This window comes from Dipodomys merriami, unplaced genomic scaffold (assembly GCF_024711535.1).
Source record: "Dipodomys merriami isolate MVZ:Mamm:240054 unplaced genomic scaffold, mDipMer1.0.p SCAF_3, whole genome shotgun sequence".
NCBI lineage: Eukaryota > Metazoa > Chordata > Mammalia > Rodentia > Heteromyidae > Dipodomys > Dipodomys merriami.
This window is the reverse complement of record NW_027204492.1, coordinates 47,664,600-47,682,977: the sequence shown is the minus strand read 5'-3', so window position 1 is coordinate 47,682,977 and position 18,378 is coordinate 47,664,600. Positions and strand designations below refer to the sequence as shown.

The 18,378-nt window shown below is 37.4% G+C and overlaps 1 protein-coding gene across 4 annotated transcripts in view; it reads left to right on the top strand.

Moving 5' to 3' along the window:
• Positions 1–18,378, top strand: part of Diaph2 (diaphanous related formin 2) — an 812,745-nt gene that overhangs the window by 169,976 nt on the left and 624,391 nt on the right. For all 4 annotated transcript variants that reach the window (XM_070040099.1, XM_070040098.1, XM_070040100.1 and 1 more), the window contains one exon: positions 5,489–5,628. In XM_070040099.1, the coding sequence (XP_069896200.1) occupies positions 5,489–5,628 (140 nt within the window). The remainder of the gene's footprint in view (positions 1–5,488; positions 5,629–18,378) is intronic.

Genomic DNA, 18,378 nt, shown 5'->3' with positions numbered 1-18,378 from the left:
TTGATAATCTATAACATTGTGCTTTCATGGAACTACAATGGAAGATAAGAAGCTCACTTGATTAAAATATAGCCAAGGAAACTTCACTACATTAAAGTTTATAAAACAGTCAATAACGGTGACAGTATTACTGCTTTCATGACAGTGTTTCCCTTTTATTTGAAGATGACACTCTTAATAGCAATTGCTATCTGTGTTCATGCTATATCTGAAAAATCCAGTGTATAATCAATAACTCCTTTCAGGTTAGAACTATGTAACTTTTAAGTAAATAAGCTTTTACCTTAAGGAATGAAAGATATGCTTGGGTGAAAACAACTTAAACTCGGAATTGGTTATCTTTGCCATATACTTAAAATATGCTTTTCAGAACATTGGCTTTAAAGAATATTAATATTTCATATCAGTATGGAGAATGCACGATTAATAAATTCACCCAAAATATGTTTCAGTTCTTTGAGTACTGGCTTAAAAGGATACAATATAGTTGTAAAAAGTATCTACATCCTAATGTTTTTCAAATTAAGAAATGGCTTAAAATTACAGAACCTTTTTTTTTTTAAACTTTGCTTTAGACTAGCATGATGTACGCTAATTGCTAACTTGGTCTGCATTATTTTTTAAAGATCAAATGGGCACAGTGGTAATTTTCATTAATCTCATACAGAGCAGCTAATTAAAAGTTCCATTATTATCTATCCATTATCTGGTTGTTTCCTTTGTTCAGTATCAGAACAGGATGTTAATAATAAACAATTTCTATATTATAACCCTATTAAGTATAGTGAGGTTTAGTTTAATCCTTTCGACTGTTTTTTAATTTGGTGATTTCTTAAATATTATGTTGTACTATATTGATAATGTTAAAGATAGTTTGACGACATTTTAAAATAGAAATCTCAGTATTAAACACTTGTTGCTTCAATCTTTTATTCAAAAAAGTGGTATATAGTGGTTAAAGGTATGATTTGAGGACCATCATATTTGCATTTTATTCTTGCAACCTCACTAATTATTTGAGCTGCATTATTTCTGTAATGAGCCTATTAGAACTGATCTTCAAGGACAGTCTACCCTCAATCAACATGTCATCATGTTTTCAAAATTTTTAAATGTAAACTTATGTGAAACCCCAAAGTCCTACAAAGCTTAGCAAAAGTTATTTGTTCTACAAAGTTTTATATTTTCAATCATGTTCTATTAGATTATGTAGTGGGAGATGAGGGTGGGTTGAGCTCTAAGCTGGTGTATTAGTCTATAATGAATTTTTTTTTTGTCGGTTGTGGGGTTTGAACTCTGGGCCTGGGCACTGTGCCTGTGCTCTTCAGCTCAAGGCAAGCGCTCTACCGCTTGAGCCACAGTGCCACTTCTTGTTTTCTAGTGGTTTATTGGAGAACAGAGTCTCACGGACTTTTCTGCCCGGGCTTGCTTTGAACTGCGATCTGGCAGATCTCAGCCTCCTGAGTAGTTAGGATTATAGGTGTGAGCCATTAGCACCCTGCTCATAATGAAATTAATAATCATAGGGTTAATTAGAAAAAATTAACTAATATTTGTTGGTGTCCATAGTAGGATACATATGAAATGCCTGTTTTGCATCCTTTGTGTACAGTCTTAACTTTCACAACAAGCATAAATTTTAGGTGTTTCTTACCTACATACCTTATATGAGCTAATTGGTTTACAGAGATTATTGTTTATTTAAGGTTTCTAAAATTAAAGTGATTGGGGCATGATTCAAACCATGTGGTTTAGGAGTATGCTGTCCCCAGCAGTATTCTCAGTATTTATGAATAGACTTGACTCAAAACTCATAGGCCCTATAATATTATGAAATAATGCTGTATTAATCAGATTCTTCATTGCTCTGAGAGAGTTATTTCAACTGTGTTTCAGAAGTTTTAATTTGTGAAGTTTCAATTTGTGAAGTTTCAGAAGTTTCAGTTCTTCATTACTTTGAGCCATAAGGAAGACAAATCATCATGGTGGGAACACATGGCAGAGCATAACTTCTCACATTATGGTATACAGGAAGTAAAGGAGTGGCAGGAAGAAGCCAGTGCCAAGATATACCCTTTAAAGTTGCATCTGACATTCGACTTTTTCCCATGTCTCTACCTTCCACATTCCCATCACCTCCTGATAGTCTATCCAAATTTTGAATCCATCAATAAATCCCTGACCAGGGCAATGTCCTGTAATCTAAGTGTCTCTGGGAAAACTCTGTCAAAATACTAACTTATGCATCCCTTGATTTGGTAAAGTTGACACTAATAATAACCATCCCTAGAGTTAAAATCTACTTGGAAATGTAAGCAGTTCAAAATTCATCAGCTATTCAGCAATTTAATATCCAACCATTGTGACAAAAACTAAGGAGTGTCAATAGGGTGCTAAATTCTTTCTTACTATATGGGGATACAGTGATAACAAGGCAGTCAATCTTCCTGCTTCATAGAGTATGTTCTAATTAGAAGGGAAAATACAGGGCACATGATAAACTTACATAAAGTTAATAATGTTCATGAGAAATAAAAAGTGAAGATTAACTAGAATGAGCAAAGGAAGACTGATGGGTGGATACTTAAAGGATAGACTAAAAATCTTTCAGGCAGACAAAATGGCAAAATACAAGCCTCCAGGGTGCTTCAGTAGGCTCTGTTTATCTATTAGTCAATAGAATAAGTTTAAAGATTGTATTAAAGTGGAATTAGACTATGGACTTATAAAATTTTAATTTCTTATACTAGTTCTCTTCAAAGTAGTACATGGACTAAATAATTCTATACTAATATAACTTCAAAATTATGCTCTGTATTTATACTGTTATAAGTATTTATGATGTTATTGCTTGTGAAGTAAGAGATGGCTAGATAAACTATAGGAATATATTTGGGAAGTGTGGCTTGTACCTGTAATTTTAGCTGCTCAGCAGATTTAGATCTGAAGGTCATGGTATAAAGCCAGCCCAAGCAGGAAACTACATGAGACTGTTGTTTCCTTATTTCCTTTTAATCACCAAAAGGCAGGGAATAGAGCTATAGCACTACAATTGAGCAAAACCTCAGAAACAACACCTAGGCCCTGAGTTCAAGCCCCAGAACCTACACAAACAAACAAACACACAAACCTACAATAACAAAATACCTCCAAACTACAGGAATATAGAAGTTATTTCAAAGTAAGGTTTTTATTTAACCATATTATCCATGTGGCAATTCATCCTGCATTTTCAATACCCACTTATCTCCTAACAAAGGAATAAGGCCATTGTAACAAAATATGGGAGCTGAAATGTGAAACTATTTTTGTTTAGTAATTGTTATGGACAAGTTTAAAAAGTATCATTCTTTTCTTGAGACTGACTACATTTAGATACAGTGTGTGGTGGTTGTCATATTTGAAGTTCCTCATACAAAAAAGATTGCTAAAATAGTGAAAATATTGTCATAGAACTATGAACCAAGTACAGATCCCCTAAATGTAGGTTTTATTATGCCTTTAATATTTATTATTTAATGGGCCTTTTAAAATTCAGAAATGATCAATGATGGATTACTGTTGCATTTAGGAGGCATCATTCATTATTATGAACACTTTATAAAAATCCAAATGATAACATTCTTAAAGTTAGTGTAGTTGCATGTACTTCAAAAACAAGACTCAAACTAGAGTTTTATTTCAGACTACATTTATAGTATAAGAAAGCAGAAATTATAATTAGTGACATCTAGGAGGTAAAATTTAAGGTGTTAGTACAGTGAATGTATTTATATTTTCTTCCCAGGCTATTGCCTGAACTACTTATATTGTTATAGCAAGGTAATGAAGCCAAGGAACTATGAGAAAGCTTAGGAATATTCTTATGCTTGAAAAATTAAAGACTATTTGATATTACATAGATGCATTTCTTGACTTTTTTCCAGTCCTGATTCTTGAACTCTGTGCCTGGACACTGTACTTGAGCTCCTTTTTTGTCTAGGGTAATGCTCTTTCACTTTGAGCCACAGCCTGACTTCTGGTTTTCTGGTACTTAATTTGAGATAAGAATCTCAAGGACTTTTCCTGCCTGGGCTGGTTTCCAAAAGCAATCCACAGATCTCAGTCTCCTGAGTACCTAGAATTACAGCCATGAACCACCAGTGCCTAGCAGTCTCTTGACTTTTTAAAGTTAATCTCCAACTTGAAAGTATCAGTTAGGAAGAGATAGTTGCTTTAGAATGGTTTGAGCATCCTAATTTGAGACCATTTTGTTTTATATTTTAGTAAATTGTCATTTGCTTTTTGAGATATGGTGCTATTTTGATATTTGTTATAAATTTTGGTTTTATAATAATTTTATTTTTTGTTTTAGAATGGACTATAAATACCTTAAAATAAACTGGACTCCCTATGGTTAATCCTTATTCAGGATTGTTAAATTCTGTAGTTCAAGCCTATTTAGTCTATTCAGGGCATGAACACTAGCAGTACAGTTCTTGTAAAGTGGATAAAGAAACCTTGGAATAGTATATCATATAATTTTACTACTAAGTTTTTAACACACAAAAAAATTGTGGGCTGAAGCTGGGCTCTGGTACCTCATGCCTATAACCCTAGTTACACAAGGAATGATATCTGAGGAACACTGTTCTTTTTTTTTTGTTGTTGTTGGTCGTGGGGCTTGAACTCTGGGCCTGGGCACTGTCCCTCAGCTCTTCAGCTTAAGGCAAGCACTGTACTGCTTGAGCCACAGCGCCACTTGGGGTTTTCTACTGGTTTATTGGAGATAAGAGTCTCACAGACTTTCCTGCCCGGGCTGTCTTTGAACTTCGATCTCAGATTTCAGCCTCCTGAGTAGCTAGGATTACAGGCGTGAGTCACCGGCGCCAGGCCGAGAAACACTGTTCTAAGCTAGCCTAAGCACAGAAATTTGAGACTCTTGTCTCAGGAATAGCACCCAGACCTTGAGTTCAAGGCTCAAAACTGGCAACAACAAAAGGAATAGAAATGAAGGAAAAATAAGTACCATCTATGTTTCCTGAAGAACCTCTTATTCTGAAAAATTGGGGAAGAATTGTGATAGGCCCTGAGTTCAAGTCCTGTGGCTGGTACAACTATAACAACAGAAAAATTGTCTGGGTAAAATAGTTTAAAGTTATAGTACTTGCCTACTATACACACACACCACACACACACACACGAGTTCAAGTCCTGTGGCTGGTACAACTATAACAACAGAAAAATTGTCTGGATAAAATAGTTTAAAGTTATAGTACTTGCCTACTACACACACACACACACACACACACACACACACACACGGCACACACACACGGCACACACACACGGCACACACACACACACACACACACACACACACACACACACACGTTTAATTACTAGTACAGCCTAAGAAGGGAATATATTTTGTACAGAAACTACGTATATATTCTATTTGACTTTAAAATCTTTTAAAAATCATTAAATGTATCTTCTTATTTCATAGGGTGGGCTGAAAAATAGCAAACATGAATGCACCCTGTCTTCACAAGAGTATGTCCATGAATTACGATCTGGCATTTCTGATGAGAAACTTCTTAACTGCCTGGAATCGTTGAGGGTTTCTTTAACCAGCAATCCTGTCAGGTAGGTGATTCATATTATTTTGCTGTGATTCAAATAATTTACATTGTACATAAATTTGTGAATATGTGTGACTTTAGCCTCAAATTTATTTGACCTAAGGTATAATATTAGCAATAATGTCTAATAATAGTATTGTAGTATTGTTTGGATTGTTTATGCTGTAAGCATTAACAATGCATTTGGTTAAGCTAATCTTTAATTAATAAGCTATTTTTATTTTTTTTAGTAGTTGTACAAAGAGGTTACAATTCCATGAGTCAGGTTATGAGTATAATGCTTCTTGATTAATGTCACCTCTTCCATAGTTCTTCCCCACATCCTCCTCCCATCCCTTCTTCTCAGGCTGGGTTAAAAATGGATAATTTGTAAGAATTGGAATATTACTTGAATATTTCATTCCTCTAGTTCTATGAAACAGGGCCAGAAATACCCACTTCCATGGAAACCTATTCATATAACTCATATAATGATTGTTCAAATTACAAATAGTAGTTGGGTATTTTAGTCCTTTTAAAAGTTACATTCCAGATACCCCCACAATAGGTGAGACATCACTTGTATTGAGGTTTGAAGCTAGCTCTGGCAATAAAGTTAGTGAGAAAAGTTTTATCTACAATTAACCAGCATAATGCTGGAAGTAAAGCTGTGACTCAAGTGGTAGTGTGTCAGCCTTGAACAATAAAGCTCAGAGACATCATCCAGGTCCTGAGTTCAAGCTGTAGTGATGCCACCTGAAAAAAAAAAAGAGAATAACAAACTTCTTTAAGATGCTGTACATTTTGGCTATTAGCTACAAAGGATAGATAAGGGAGAGGCTCCTTGCCAATGATGGATTCCAGTGATGTGTTTTCATTAACCAAAGCCTTGAAATTAATAGGGCCTACAATAAAATGACATAAAAAATAGTCAGCGTAACATGAAATGCTTGAGGATGTACTTATATAATTGTTAGAATCTTGCATTCTGATTTTACTGGAGTATACAAAATCTTGTGAGATTTTATTCATGATTTCTACATATGTATATATATGTATGTGTGTACATATACATATAGATATGTATAGTATCTATATATAAGAAATAATCTGTAATATCTATATATGTATAGATATATAGAAATATACACATATGTAGATGTACACACATACACACACATATACATACATATGGAAAAATATAATTATATATAATTATTTTTGTGCTGGTCTTAGGGCTTGATTTTAGGACCAGGGCACTACCCCTGATCTCTTTCAAGCTCAAGTAAAGTACTCTTACCATTTTCAGCCACGGATCCACCTCCAGCCTTTTTCCTTGTTATTGGAGATCAAATAGCACAGACTTTCCTGCTCAAGCTGTCTTTTAGGTGGGCTCTTTAGATTTCAGTCCTCTGACTAACTGGAATTGCAGGTGTGAGCCACCTGTGCTTGGCTTTCTCCTCATATATTACAGCTAAGTCTTGTGCAGTTTTTATCTGTACAAAGAACTTTCAAAATAATTTAAAATTAATTAGGTTTGGTTTATATAATATTTGATAGAAATTATTTTTATAGCCATAGTTCATTTAGTAGAATTATTTTAAATTGTAGGTTTATGAAAACTTTATTATCACAGAAATAACCTGAGATTTATTTTTAGATATTATAATGTTTAAAATGACAATCGTGCCATTTCTACTAGAATGCCCCCAAAATTAATAATTTGAGCAAGTGATGTGAGTTCTTAGAGAGCATTATTCACCATGTTAGTGATTTGAGAGTGTAGTCCTAACCCTACTACACCAAAACCAGTAGCACCTGTAAAATATTGATGAATTCTTTGGCTGAAAATTTCAGTTGATTAACTGGAGTAGTTATTAAATGAATGATTAAAGATGAAATAATCAGCCGTGCATTGGTGGGTCATGCCTATAATCCTAACTACTCAGAGGATTGAGATCTGAGGATCACAGTTCAAAGCCAGCCTGGGCAGAAATGTCCGTGAGATCATTATTATTTTTTCTTTTTCTTTTTAATAGTTTTTATTGTAAAGATACTGTACAGTGGAGTTACAGTTAGATGAGTAAGGTAATGAGTACATTTCCTATCTCCATGAGATTCTTTTCTCCAAGTAACCACGGAAAAAGCTGGAAGTGGAGCTGTGACTCACGTGGGTGTATGGGTATTGGGCGCCGTCCTGAGTTCAAGCCTTATGATTGAAAAAAAAAAAAAAGAAGCGGCAAGTATGAAGTGGCTGTGGTAGTGTGTATATAATCATACCAGTAGGGAAACATGTTAACAAGATGATGATTTCTAGACCAACTTGTGCTACTGGAAAAATCTGAAAGCAGTTTGTACTATATATAAGAAGACCATATGTCGAAAACAAAAACAAAAAAACAAAACAAAAAAAGCCTCCAAAACACACAACTAGAAATTTTGACATTCCATAATGATGGGGGCACGTTTGGACAGATTTTTTTAGTAGTAATAACCAATCTTATAAAGATTGTGAGAAATGCTTGAAATCATGTGTGTAGCTTTAAGAAGTCAGCCTAGTAATAAGCGTCCCCCTCACAGTACGGTGTCATGGTGAGTATGTGTCAAGTCCTGATTCCCTTGAGGCTTCTGCACTCTGGTGAATGGTTTTCCATGTATTGTGAGTTAGGCTTGAAACAAGAAGCTGATGATCTCAGAGACATAGTTGCTGCATGTAGAAGCAGTCTACAGAGGGGCTGACTTAGCCCAGTAGGTCTTGTGTCCCCTTTTTGCTGAAGCTACTCTCAAGATATAAAAGAGAAGGTATAGCAGTATATTTGGTGCTAGTGAAGGCCACAAACAGCCACCAGAGGAGGCAAATTTCCCTGAATTAGGAAGGCAGTCTGGCAGTGTGTCTAGGGAATATTACCTTGTAGCATAAGCCAGCTTCTGTCCTCTATTATGGTGAACAATGTGTTCACCCTTAACGGGCATGAACTTGGCCATATCTCAGTTATTGGAGTTGTCAAGAAAATTGAGGTCACTTCAAAATTCATTTGCTATAAAATTGATGATATCACCTCACAGCCAATTGATGCCCTTGAGGATGTTGTTGAGAAGAATGGTACGCAGTTGGTGATGGTCAAGGCCTAAGCGAAAGTGTTCTGTTTCCTCCAGTATTTGGGTGGAAACAATATTCTTCAGATAGTGTGTATCCACCCACTGAAAAACGTGAATGAGCTCACCATCCATATTGTGGAAATGGTGAATACACATATGATTCTGGGAAAATCCTACTCAGTCTATGTGGGGCAAAGTATTGCATCTGAGAAGGTGCCAGAAATGGTGGGCACCACTGGTGGCAGGAATGAGGGTAGCAACCACGAGAGCGGTGAGGAATGCAGTGGCAACCAAAGCAGCCATAAGAGCAGTGGCCACAGGAGCAGCAGCCATGAGAACAGTGGCATTCTAGATTCCTTGCCAGTCCACCCACATGGAGGAGGTGCTGCATTTGGTTCACAAGTGCACTCTCATGGAGGGCAAGAGTTTCAGCGATCTGCAGTGAGAGCTTCCCAGCTGAACCACTGAGAATATTCAGCAAGCCATCAAGCATCTGATCAATGAGGGCCACTGTGGATGCTGAGCCCTTCAAATATGCTGTCTGAGACCATGAAGTAAACATTCATCATCCAAAAGCCCTTGCCTCCTGCCCTTGACATTGTTGACTTTTAAGAAGAGGGACTTTTCAACAGAAGATCCTAACTGACATCCTCTAGCAACTTGGCACTATAATGTTTAGAAGTTTACTGTTTCCTTATTTGAAGCTGAAAGAAAACCATGCTGTTTTGAACTTTTCTCTTTTCCTGACTGAAGCTGTTTTTCCCTAAAATAATGTTTATTAATGAAAGGCAGATGGAGAAAAGGAGCTATATAAAAGATGAGAGAATATGTTTGTCTTAAAATTAGTTATTTCATGTTTGGACCTAGATTGTTATAATTATTAAATTTTATAAGTATAATTGATTCATTCAAATGTGCTAAAAATGGTAGCCTGGATTCAAATTTCAAAAGGTCAAGTGCTTATTGCCACAGATTTATGATTTCTTAAGACGAAATACTGTTATATTCCTCAAATCATTTTTAGGTCAGCAGGGCAGAAAAGTCTGTGACTCTTACTTTCAATTTACTAAGGAAAATGTGGGAAGAAGATATGTAGATCAAAGCGGTTGGAGTGCAGGCCTTGACCACAAATGCTTAGGAACAGTGCCCAAGTCCTGAGTTCAAGCCCCAGGACTGGCACACACACCCAGAAAAAGTTTAGTACTGTGATATTTGGATTAAATTAAAATTCTTAGCTGGGCACTAGTGAATCACTGTAATACTTTGTACTTGGGAAGCAGAGATCTGAGGAGTCTGATTAGAAGTCAGACCTGGTTGACAAGTCTGTTGAGACTCTTCAATTAACCAGAAATAAAAAGCCAGATGTGGAGCTGTGGCTCAAGTGGTAGACTGCTAGCCTTGAGTATAAATCCTCAGAGACAACACTCAGGCCCTGAGTTTGAGCACTAGGACTAGCACCCACATACAAAATCTGGAAGAGGATGTGTGTCTCAAGTGGTAATGTGCCAAGCTTGAGTGAAAAGCCAAGCAACAGTGTGAGGTCCCGAAATCAAGCCCTAGTATTGGCCCCAAACAACAATCCCCCTTCTAGGAGCAAAAAAGCTAGAAATGGAGCTGTGGCTCAAGTGGTAAAGCACTAGCCTTGAGCAAAACAGTTCAGAGACAGTGTCCAGGCCCTGAATTCAAGCCTTTGGATTGGCACAAAGAAAAACATCTGACTTGAGTAAAAAGTTAGAAATAAGCTGAGTGCTGGTGGCTCACGCCTATAATCCTAGCTACTCAGGAGGCTGAGATCTGAGGATTACTGTTAAATTCCAGCCCGGGCAGGGAAGGCCGTGAAATTTATCTACAATAAACCACCCCAAAACCGGAAGTGGTGCTGTGGTCAAGTTGTAGAGCACTAGCCTTGAGCTGAGGGGACAGTGCCCAGGCCCAGAATTTAAGCCCCATGACCGTAAAACAAAAACAAAAAGAAGTGCCAAGCTTGATTGAAAAGGCAAGCAAGCTACAAGACCACTGTTGGTTCATGCTTGTAGTTCTAGCTACTTTGGGGGAGTGAAGCTGGCCTAAGTAGGAAAATCTGTCGGACATATCTATTAAAGAGAAAAAAGCTGGAAGTGGACCCAGGTACTGGTGGCTCCTGCCTGTAATCTTAGCTACTCAGATGACTGAGACCTGAGGATCACAATTCTAGGTCAGTCTGAGCAAGAAAGTCCACGAAACTCTTTATTTTCAGCTAACCAGCAAAAATCTGGGATTGAACTTGTGGCTCAAGTGGTATAGCACCACAGCCTTGAGCAAAAATATGATCAAATTAGAATGCAACATCCTGGATTAAATGACTAGTACCAGCACTAAAACCAAACCCCAAATAAACAAATTTTACATATACCATGAGGTAGTAAGTAGTATAAGGAAACTGAGGCCTACAAAAGATAAGTAATTCAATCTAGATGACATCCTTAGAAAAGAGGAAAGACACAATTTACTGAAATCTGAAGATCACGGCTTGATGCCAACCCAGGGAGGAAAGTCTTTGAGACTGATCAAAAAAATCTGGGAGTAGACCTATGGCTCAACAAGTAGAGTGCTATTATTTATCACATATGTTTAGGAACAGTGCCCAGTCTATGCTTGGGTTTGAGGCCCAGAATGGAAGTAGCTCAAAGGGTAAAGTGCCAAACCTGAGCAAAAAACGCCAACTAACTGAATTCAGCTGAATTCAAGCCCCCAGTATTAGCACAAAACAAAAATCTGACTTGAATTAAATAAGCCTAGCATTAAAAAATAAAAATGTTAAGTTGGGCACTGATGGCCCTTGAGTATAAGTGGATCATACTTTGAGGCTAGAGGGGTAGAAAAATTTACAAGATCCTGACCTCTTCCCAACTCCTAATTTGGTTTGGTGATAAATACTTGTCATTCTAGACTAGGTAGGAGGCTGAGATTGGGAGGATAATCATTCTACACCAATGTGGACAAACATCTGGAACACTCAGTGGTGGGAAACTGGACGTAGTTGCACATGCCAGTTGTCCTAGCAGAGATGGGAAGCCTAATATAGATGGATGTCAGTTCAAGTGCTTGCGCTGTAGAAAGAAAGTCCCTTTCTCAAAAAGTAACTTATAACAATGCAGGTTAGAGGCATTACTAAGTAAGTACCTTCCTAGAAAGTTTCAGGGCCACTTGTAAAATCCAATACTGCCACAAACAAAAAACAAAAATCCCCTACATGCACCTATATAGAGCTCAGTTTTATAATATGTTTAGCTTCAGGTGCACTTTATTTATTTTGGTTCAGCTCATTGGCTTGAACTGAGACCCTATATGCTCTCCCTAAGTTTTTCTATTCAATGCTAGCACTTTACCACTTGAGTGACAGCTCCATTTCTCACTTTCTTTGGTTGGTTAATTGGAGATAATATTCTCACTGACTTTCTTGCCTGGGCAGGCTTTGAACCATCATTTTCAGGTCTCAATCTCCTGTGTAGCCAGGAGTACAGGTGTGTGCCCAGCTTCATGTGCTTTTTTTCTATTAGTGAAAATACAGGCTTAATTGGTGGAAGAGTACCATTAAAATTTTAAGCTAGGTGCTGGTTGCTCACTCCTGTAATCCTAGCTACTCAGGAGGCTGAGATCTGAGGATAATGGTTCAAGGAAAACTTGCTCGTAAAAGTTCATGAGATTTCATTTCAACTAGTGTCTGGGTGCCATAGTATGTACTTCTCATTCCAAAGTATGGAGTAACACAATTGGTGGGTTGAATAGCATATGCTTGTCATCACAGTAACACAAGGAATCACAAATAGGAAAATTACAGTCCAGTTGTCACAGGCATAAAGTTATATCTCAAAAATAACTAACAGCCTGGTGCTGGTTGCTCATGCCTGTAATCCTAGCTTCTTAGGAGGCCAAGATCTGAGGATCATGATTCAAAGCCAGCCTGGGCTGGAATGTCCGTGAGACTCTTATCTCCAATTAATCACCAGAAAACCCGAAGTTGGGCTGTGGCTGATTAGAGCTAGAGTGCTAGCCTTGAGCAAATGAGCTCAGGGCCCGAGTTCAAGTCCTACAACCAATCTTCCAAAAAGAGTATCCTAAGAAGGGACTGGCAGAGTAACATAAGTGTTAGAGCACCTTAGTAAGTGCCAGGTACTGTGTTTAAATTTTAATATCAACAAAAGGTACATATAAGTTGAAATACCTTAGAAGTCATAGATCTGAGTCCTTGAATTTCATCATATTTGCTAAGCACCCTGGAGGTAAATCAGTAACCTCAATATAACTTATAACTTCATTTACACAGTAGTTAAAAAGAATCAGAAAGAACATCTAATTCAATCCTCTAGTTTTACAATATATGTATGTATGTGTATATATCTAATAAAACCTGAAACTCAAGGAATTTGATTAACATAAAAAAGTTAAAATACATAGGTATGTAAAAATCTGAGTTATATGACTTACGTTCTCTATAATGCAGATTTGTTTCAGAATCTGATAGAGACATTTAAAACTTGTTTTAAAATTTTTCTTTGTAGATTTTTAGGGTTTTTTTTTGTGGTATACTAGGGTTTAAACTCAGAACCTTATACTCGCCTGGCCTTACTACTTGAGCCATTCATCTATCTCCATATAGTTTTTGAAATACAGTATTTTAAAAATGTACTATTGTACCTAGGCAGTAGTGACTCTCACCTACAATCGTAGATATTCAGGAGGCTAAGATCAGAGAATCTCAGTTTGGAGCTAGCCAGGGAAGAAAATTGGACTTGACTTTCAGTTATACCAGCAAAACACTAATATTGGAGGCAAGTCTCAAGTGGTGGTTCACCAGCCATGAGCAAGTATTCTAAGTAAGAACATGAGGCACTGTGTGCTAGCAGCACACACATACACACACACACACACACACACACACACACACACACACACACACACACACACACACACGAAATAAAATCAGAATGTTGTGGGACTTGATCAATAAGTATCCCCTTATAAAATATTTAATTATAATGAAGGCCACCAAGTAGAAAACATACCAGGGTATCAGAGTCCCTAGACTCTGAATTGCCTAGATAGTACTACCAGTGCAAGAGAAGTGATAGAGTAGCAGTACTGGCCTTCAAGCAAGATGCTTCACTTCTGAATAAAATTCTTTACACCTTTCTTTCTCTTTCCTGTCCTGGACTTCATTCCTTGAATTCCTGGGAGTAGAAAGCCAGCAGGCAATGGTGGCAGCAGATGGCAATGAAGCTGTAACATTGTCAGGCAAAAATCAAACAGTAAAGTTTTTATTGAGCTGAGCAAATTGGCATGTCCTTAACCTAGATAGCAGTTTAATCAAGTCAGAAAAAGCCTGTTTCATTCAAATCAAAGACAAAGTACACAAATAACATATTAGATCTGATTCAGACACAGGAATGTAGAGGATTCCAGGTAAAAGGAAAAGTGTCTGGATCATGGCAATAGCATGCTTTAGTTCATTACTACTTGAAACAGGAGGGAGTTTGAGTTGCTTTCCAATGGACCAGTCAGAAAATGACATACTTGGGCTGGGAATGTGGCTACATGGTATAGTGCTTGCCTAGCATGCATGATGCCCTGTGTTTGATTCCTCAGTAAGACATATGCAGAAAAAGCTATAAGTGGTGCTGGGGCTCGAGTGGTAGAGTGCTACCCTTTAGCAAAAGTTCAGGGACAGTGCCCAGGCCCTGAGTTCAAGCCTCAGGATTGGGAAAGGGGAAAAAAAAGAAAATGACATACATAGTTTGAGTCATGGCACCAAAATATATCACAATAAATTCAGCTAATCTACTCCAGGTTTTATGTCCAGCATGAGAAAATATCAGATATGAGTGTAGTAAAAGTGATAGGAAAGTTTACTAGGTCAAACATATAGAAGAGTTATGAGTTTATATACATGTCTAGATATGCCATAGCAACTGAGGCCTTCAGCCCATCCTCAGGCATCTCCAACCTTGCCATCCTTAGGTGTTTTTATCATAGTACAAAACTGGACTTTAGGTTTGATGAGATTGGAATACTTAAAACATTCTATGTTACCAGGGAGTTCAGAGGTGGCAGCAGGTAGTCTATAGTCATTAATGCCTTATGGTAGGTGATCTTTGGTCTGATTTTCCTAGATTCCAAGAAGGTAGCAAAGTGTGAGCTGCACAGAATGGTTTAGGAGCATTAAGTTGTCCCTGGCCTTCCAGAATCATCTTTTGGGGCACAGTCACTGTCCCAAAATGGGACTTATTGAATCACATTTGACCTCTTTGGCATGGCTGTTACTTAAATAATGCAGTGCCTCAGTGTGTCTGTGTATGGGAGAGGAAATGAAACAGAATGCCAGTGTCTTTTCCTTTGAGTCCTGAAAATCATCATCAAAGTCTCTTGGCCTTTTATTTTATTTTTACTTCAACTTTATTATCTTTAAGTATTTATACAACGTTTCAATTCAGCTCTCTTGGCCTTTATCACCTATTTTCTTTTTTTTATTGTGAAAATACTGTACAGAGGGGTTACAATTACATGGGCAAGACAATGAGTACATTTCTTATCAAGCATTGTAGCCTCCTCCTTCGTTTCCCCTTCCCATCCCATCCTCCCACCCCCCCCACACACAACCCACCCCCCACAACACTCCCCCCACCAAAGTTGTAAAGTTCGTTTTCGACATAACGACTTGTACGTCTCATTGTTGCAATGGGTCCACCTGTATCCCTATTTAAACGATTTGTTTTTTCCCTTCCCCTCCACAAATTATAACAACATCAAATACAGTGAAAGCAGGGGTTATACCAGGGGGAGGGACATACAAAGCAACAAAGAAATAATCTTATAAATGTGTAGGTCCCATGGTTTCCCTTATTTGCAATAACTAGTATATGTCTGAGTCAAACAGAAAAGGTCAGTTGAGTTGATGTTAGGGAAATGAACCCTAACATATGTATTCAAATGTTTTTTTTCTTTCATTCGATTGTTTCTATCACCTATTTCATCACCTTTATCACCTTTATGATCCTCAATTTAATACTATGAAATAAGGACACTGGGTCTACCAGTACCATCTACCAGTACCATCTTTATTGTCTATTTGAATCTCATCCTCAATTCTTTTTTTTTTAATACTATGAAATAAGGATACTGTGTCTACCAGTACCATCTTGGCAATATGGTGGATGAAAGGGAATTTGAATAAACTGGTGCCATCTTGTCTTCTTGCTTGCTGAAGGTAAAGTCCCATTTCCAGGTAATTGAACTGCCTGAATTCTTAGAGGCAGGGACAATAAGACAATAGGTTGCCGGAGCTGCCAGTCCTGTGCAAAGAACTCACAGAACTCTGGAGCAACCTGTGATCCTGCACCCTGACCAGGACACTATTTAGGACCTGACCAGCTCAGGCACCATTTTGCACCATGCTCCCTGTCTCCTGCCTCTCCTCAGGTCACCATGTATTTCCACTTCTGCTGTCAATTTGAGTTGATATGGTTTGTTGGTATTGTTTTTCTGCTCTTTCTTTGCTTTACTACTCTTATGGCTAGGTTTTCTAACAGTGTTATGGATATTCGAGATGAGATTTATTGAGGATATGTGTCTGTTTGCAGTCACCAACTTTCTAATAAAGACTCTTAATTTGCCCTCTCAAAATGTGACTTCTTTTTATCTTGGGATTGAATTCCCCTAAAACAATTATTTTTCCTAAAAAAGGAATATTTGTCTTAAAATAATAGAACAGATGTATAACAATAATAATAACAAAATAGGGTTTGGCACTGGTGGCTCATGCCTATAATCCTCAGCCTCAAGGAGGCTGAGATCTAAGGATAGAGGTTTGAAGCTAGCATGGATAGGGTAGTATGGGAGATTCTGAATTCCAGTAACTACCAAAAAATAGACTTGTGGCTCAAGTTGTAGAGAGCTAGCATTGTGCAGAAAAGCTCATGGTCAATACTGAGGCCTTAATTCAAGTTCCAGTACTAGCATGGTAATTCTCTCTCTCTCTCTCTCTCTCTCTCTCTCTCTCTCTCTCTCTCTCTCTCTCTCACACACACACACACACACACACCCACACACACACCCACACCCACACACACACACACACATACACACACACACACAAAGTTAATAATTGGTGGTAGTAGCAAAATCTAAGTCTACTGCTTACTAATCAGGAGACAGAAGTAGATGGAAAAACTGGTTCTCTCCTAGCTTGTCCCTGAGGGAAGAAGTTAAGCTCTCCAGGACACCCATTTGTGATGGGCCTTTAACTGTATACCAGGGGTTACTTTGAGACTCCAGGTCTGAAATCCCTAGCTGGGCATCTTTTTTGCCTGTGGCTAGTATTTGCATTTTCTTTTATGTATGCTGGATTGTAAGAACTGGAGCTGAGGAGGAGAGCTTAGAGAGAATAACACTTGAAAAGATTGGCTTTTAAAAGATTAAAGAAACCTTGGGGAAGGGAAGTGAAAGTAAATCAAAGATTAGAAGAGAGTGTGGAGGGAAAGTTTTTGCAAAACAAGGTCAGTTCATCCCACATCCAAATTTTCCTCTTCTAAATTAACCATTTTGTAAGTTCCTTATTCTACACAGTTTTTCTAAGATTTTTCACTAATACTTTAAGTATGGTTTTCATCTGCAAGGTGACACGTGGTACAGGAAATGTGATGTTTAAATAAGTGCTAAAACTGTAGCACAGAATGTTCCTCTTTGAAATTTACAGTGAACATCAACATGGATTTTAAATAATGCTTATAGAATTGCTATGGGAAGGCAAGTTACTTAACTTTCCTATCAGTGTTCTGAAATTTTTTAATGAGACACCTTTTGTTTCTTATAACTGCCTATAATCACTCCATAGTATAAAGTACAACTCCTATTTCCACCAGATTTAAACTGTCTATAAACCATACTTTACTTCCTAGTTAACTTCCGCTATAAAAGTCCCAAGCTGCCTCATAGAAACTAGCAAATAAGCAACTGCAGCAAACCATAGCAAAGAATCAATTAATCTTCCTATTGGAAAAAACAAATATGTAAATAAAAGCAATGAAGCAATACAATTTGAACAAGGAAGAAACCAATGTAAGAGCAAACCCAAGAATGAGAACAATTTATTTAAGAATTAAGGTGCAGAGGAAATAAAATATCCTATTGAGAGATAATTAATCTTGAGCATATAATATTTCATATAAGAGAAAAACACTCCCTGAAATGATAAAAAGCATTGAACATTATGATTTTAATTTCCTAGTACATTTATAACAATCACTAGAAGCTGAGTGCTTTTTAATTTCTTACAGTTATGGTAGCCAGAAATATGAATCAAGGGAGTTACCTGGGTGCCTCTTCCAGAGGCTCAAAGGGGATCACTTCTTTTTTTCATGATTTTATTGTAAAAATACTGTGCAGAGGGGTTACAGTTACATGAGTAAGGTAATGAGCACATTTCTTATGGAGTCTTGTTACCTCTCCTTTGTTTTTCCCTAACCATTCCTTCCCTCCCCACCTCCCTGACTCCTCCCTCTCCCCACCAAGTTGTAAAGTTCCTCATCAACATAGTGTCTTTTATATCTCAGTTACAATGGGTCAACCTGTATCCTTATTTAAGCATTTTCTTATTTCTTTTACCCTCCCCCAAATTATAAAAATGTATATACAAGATGCA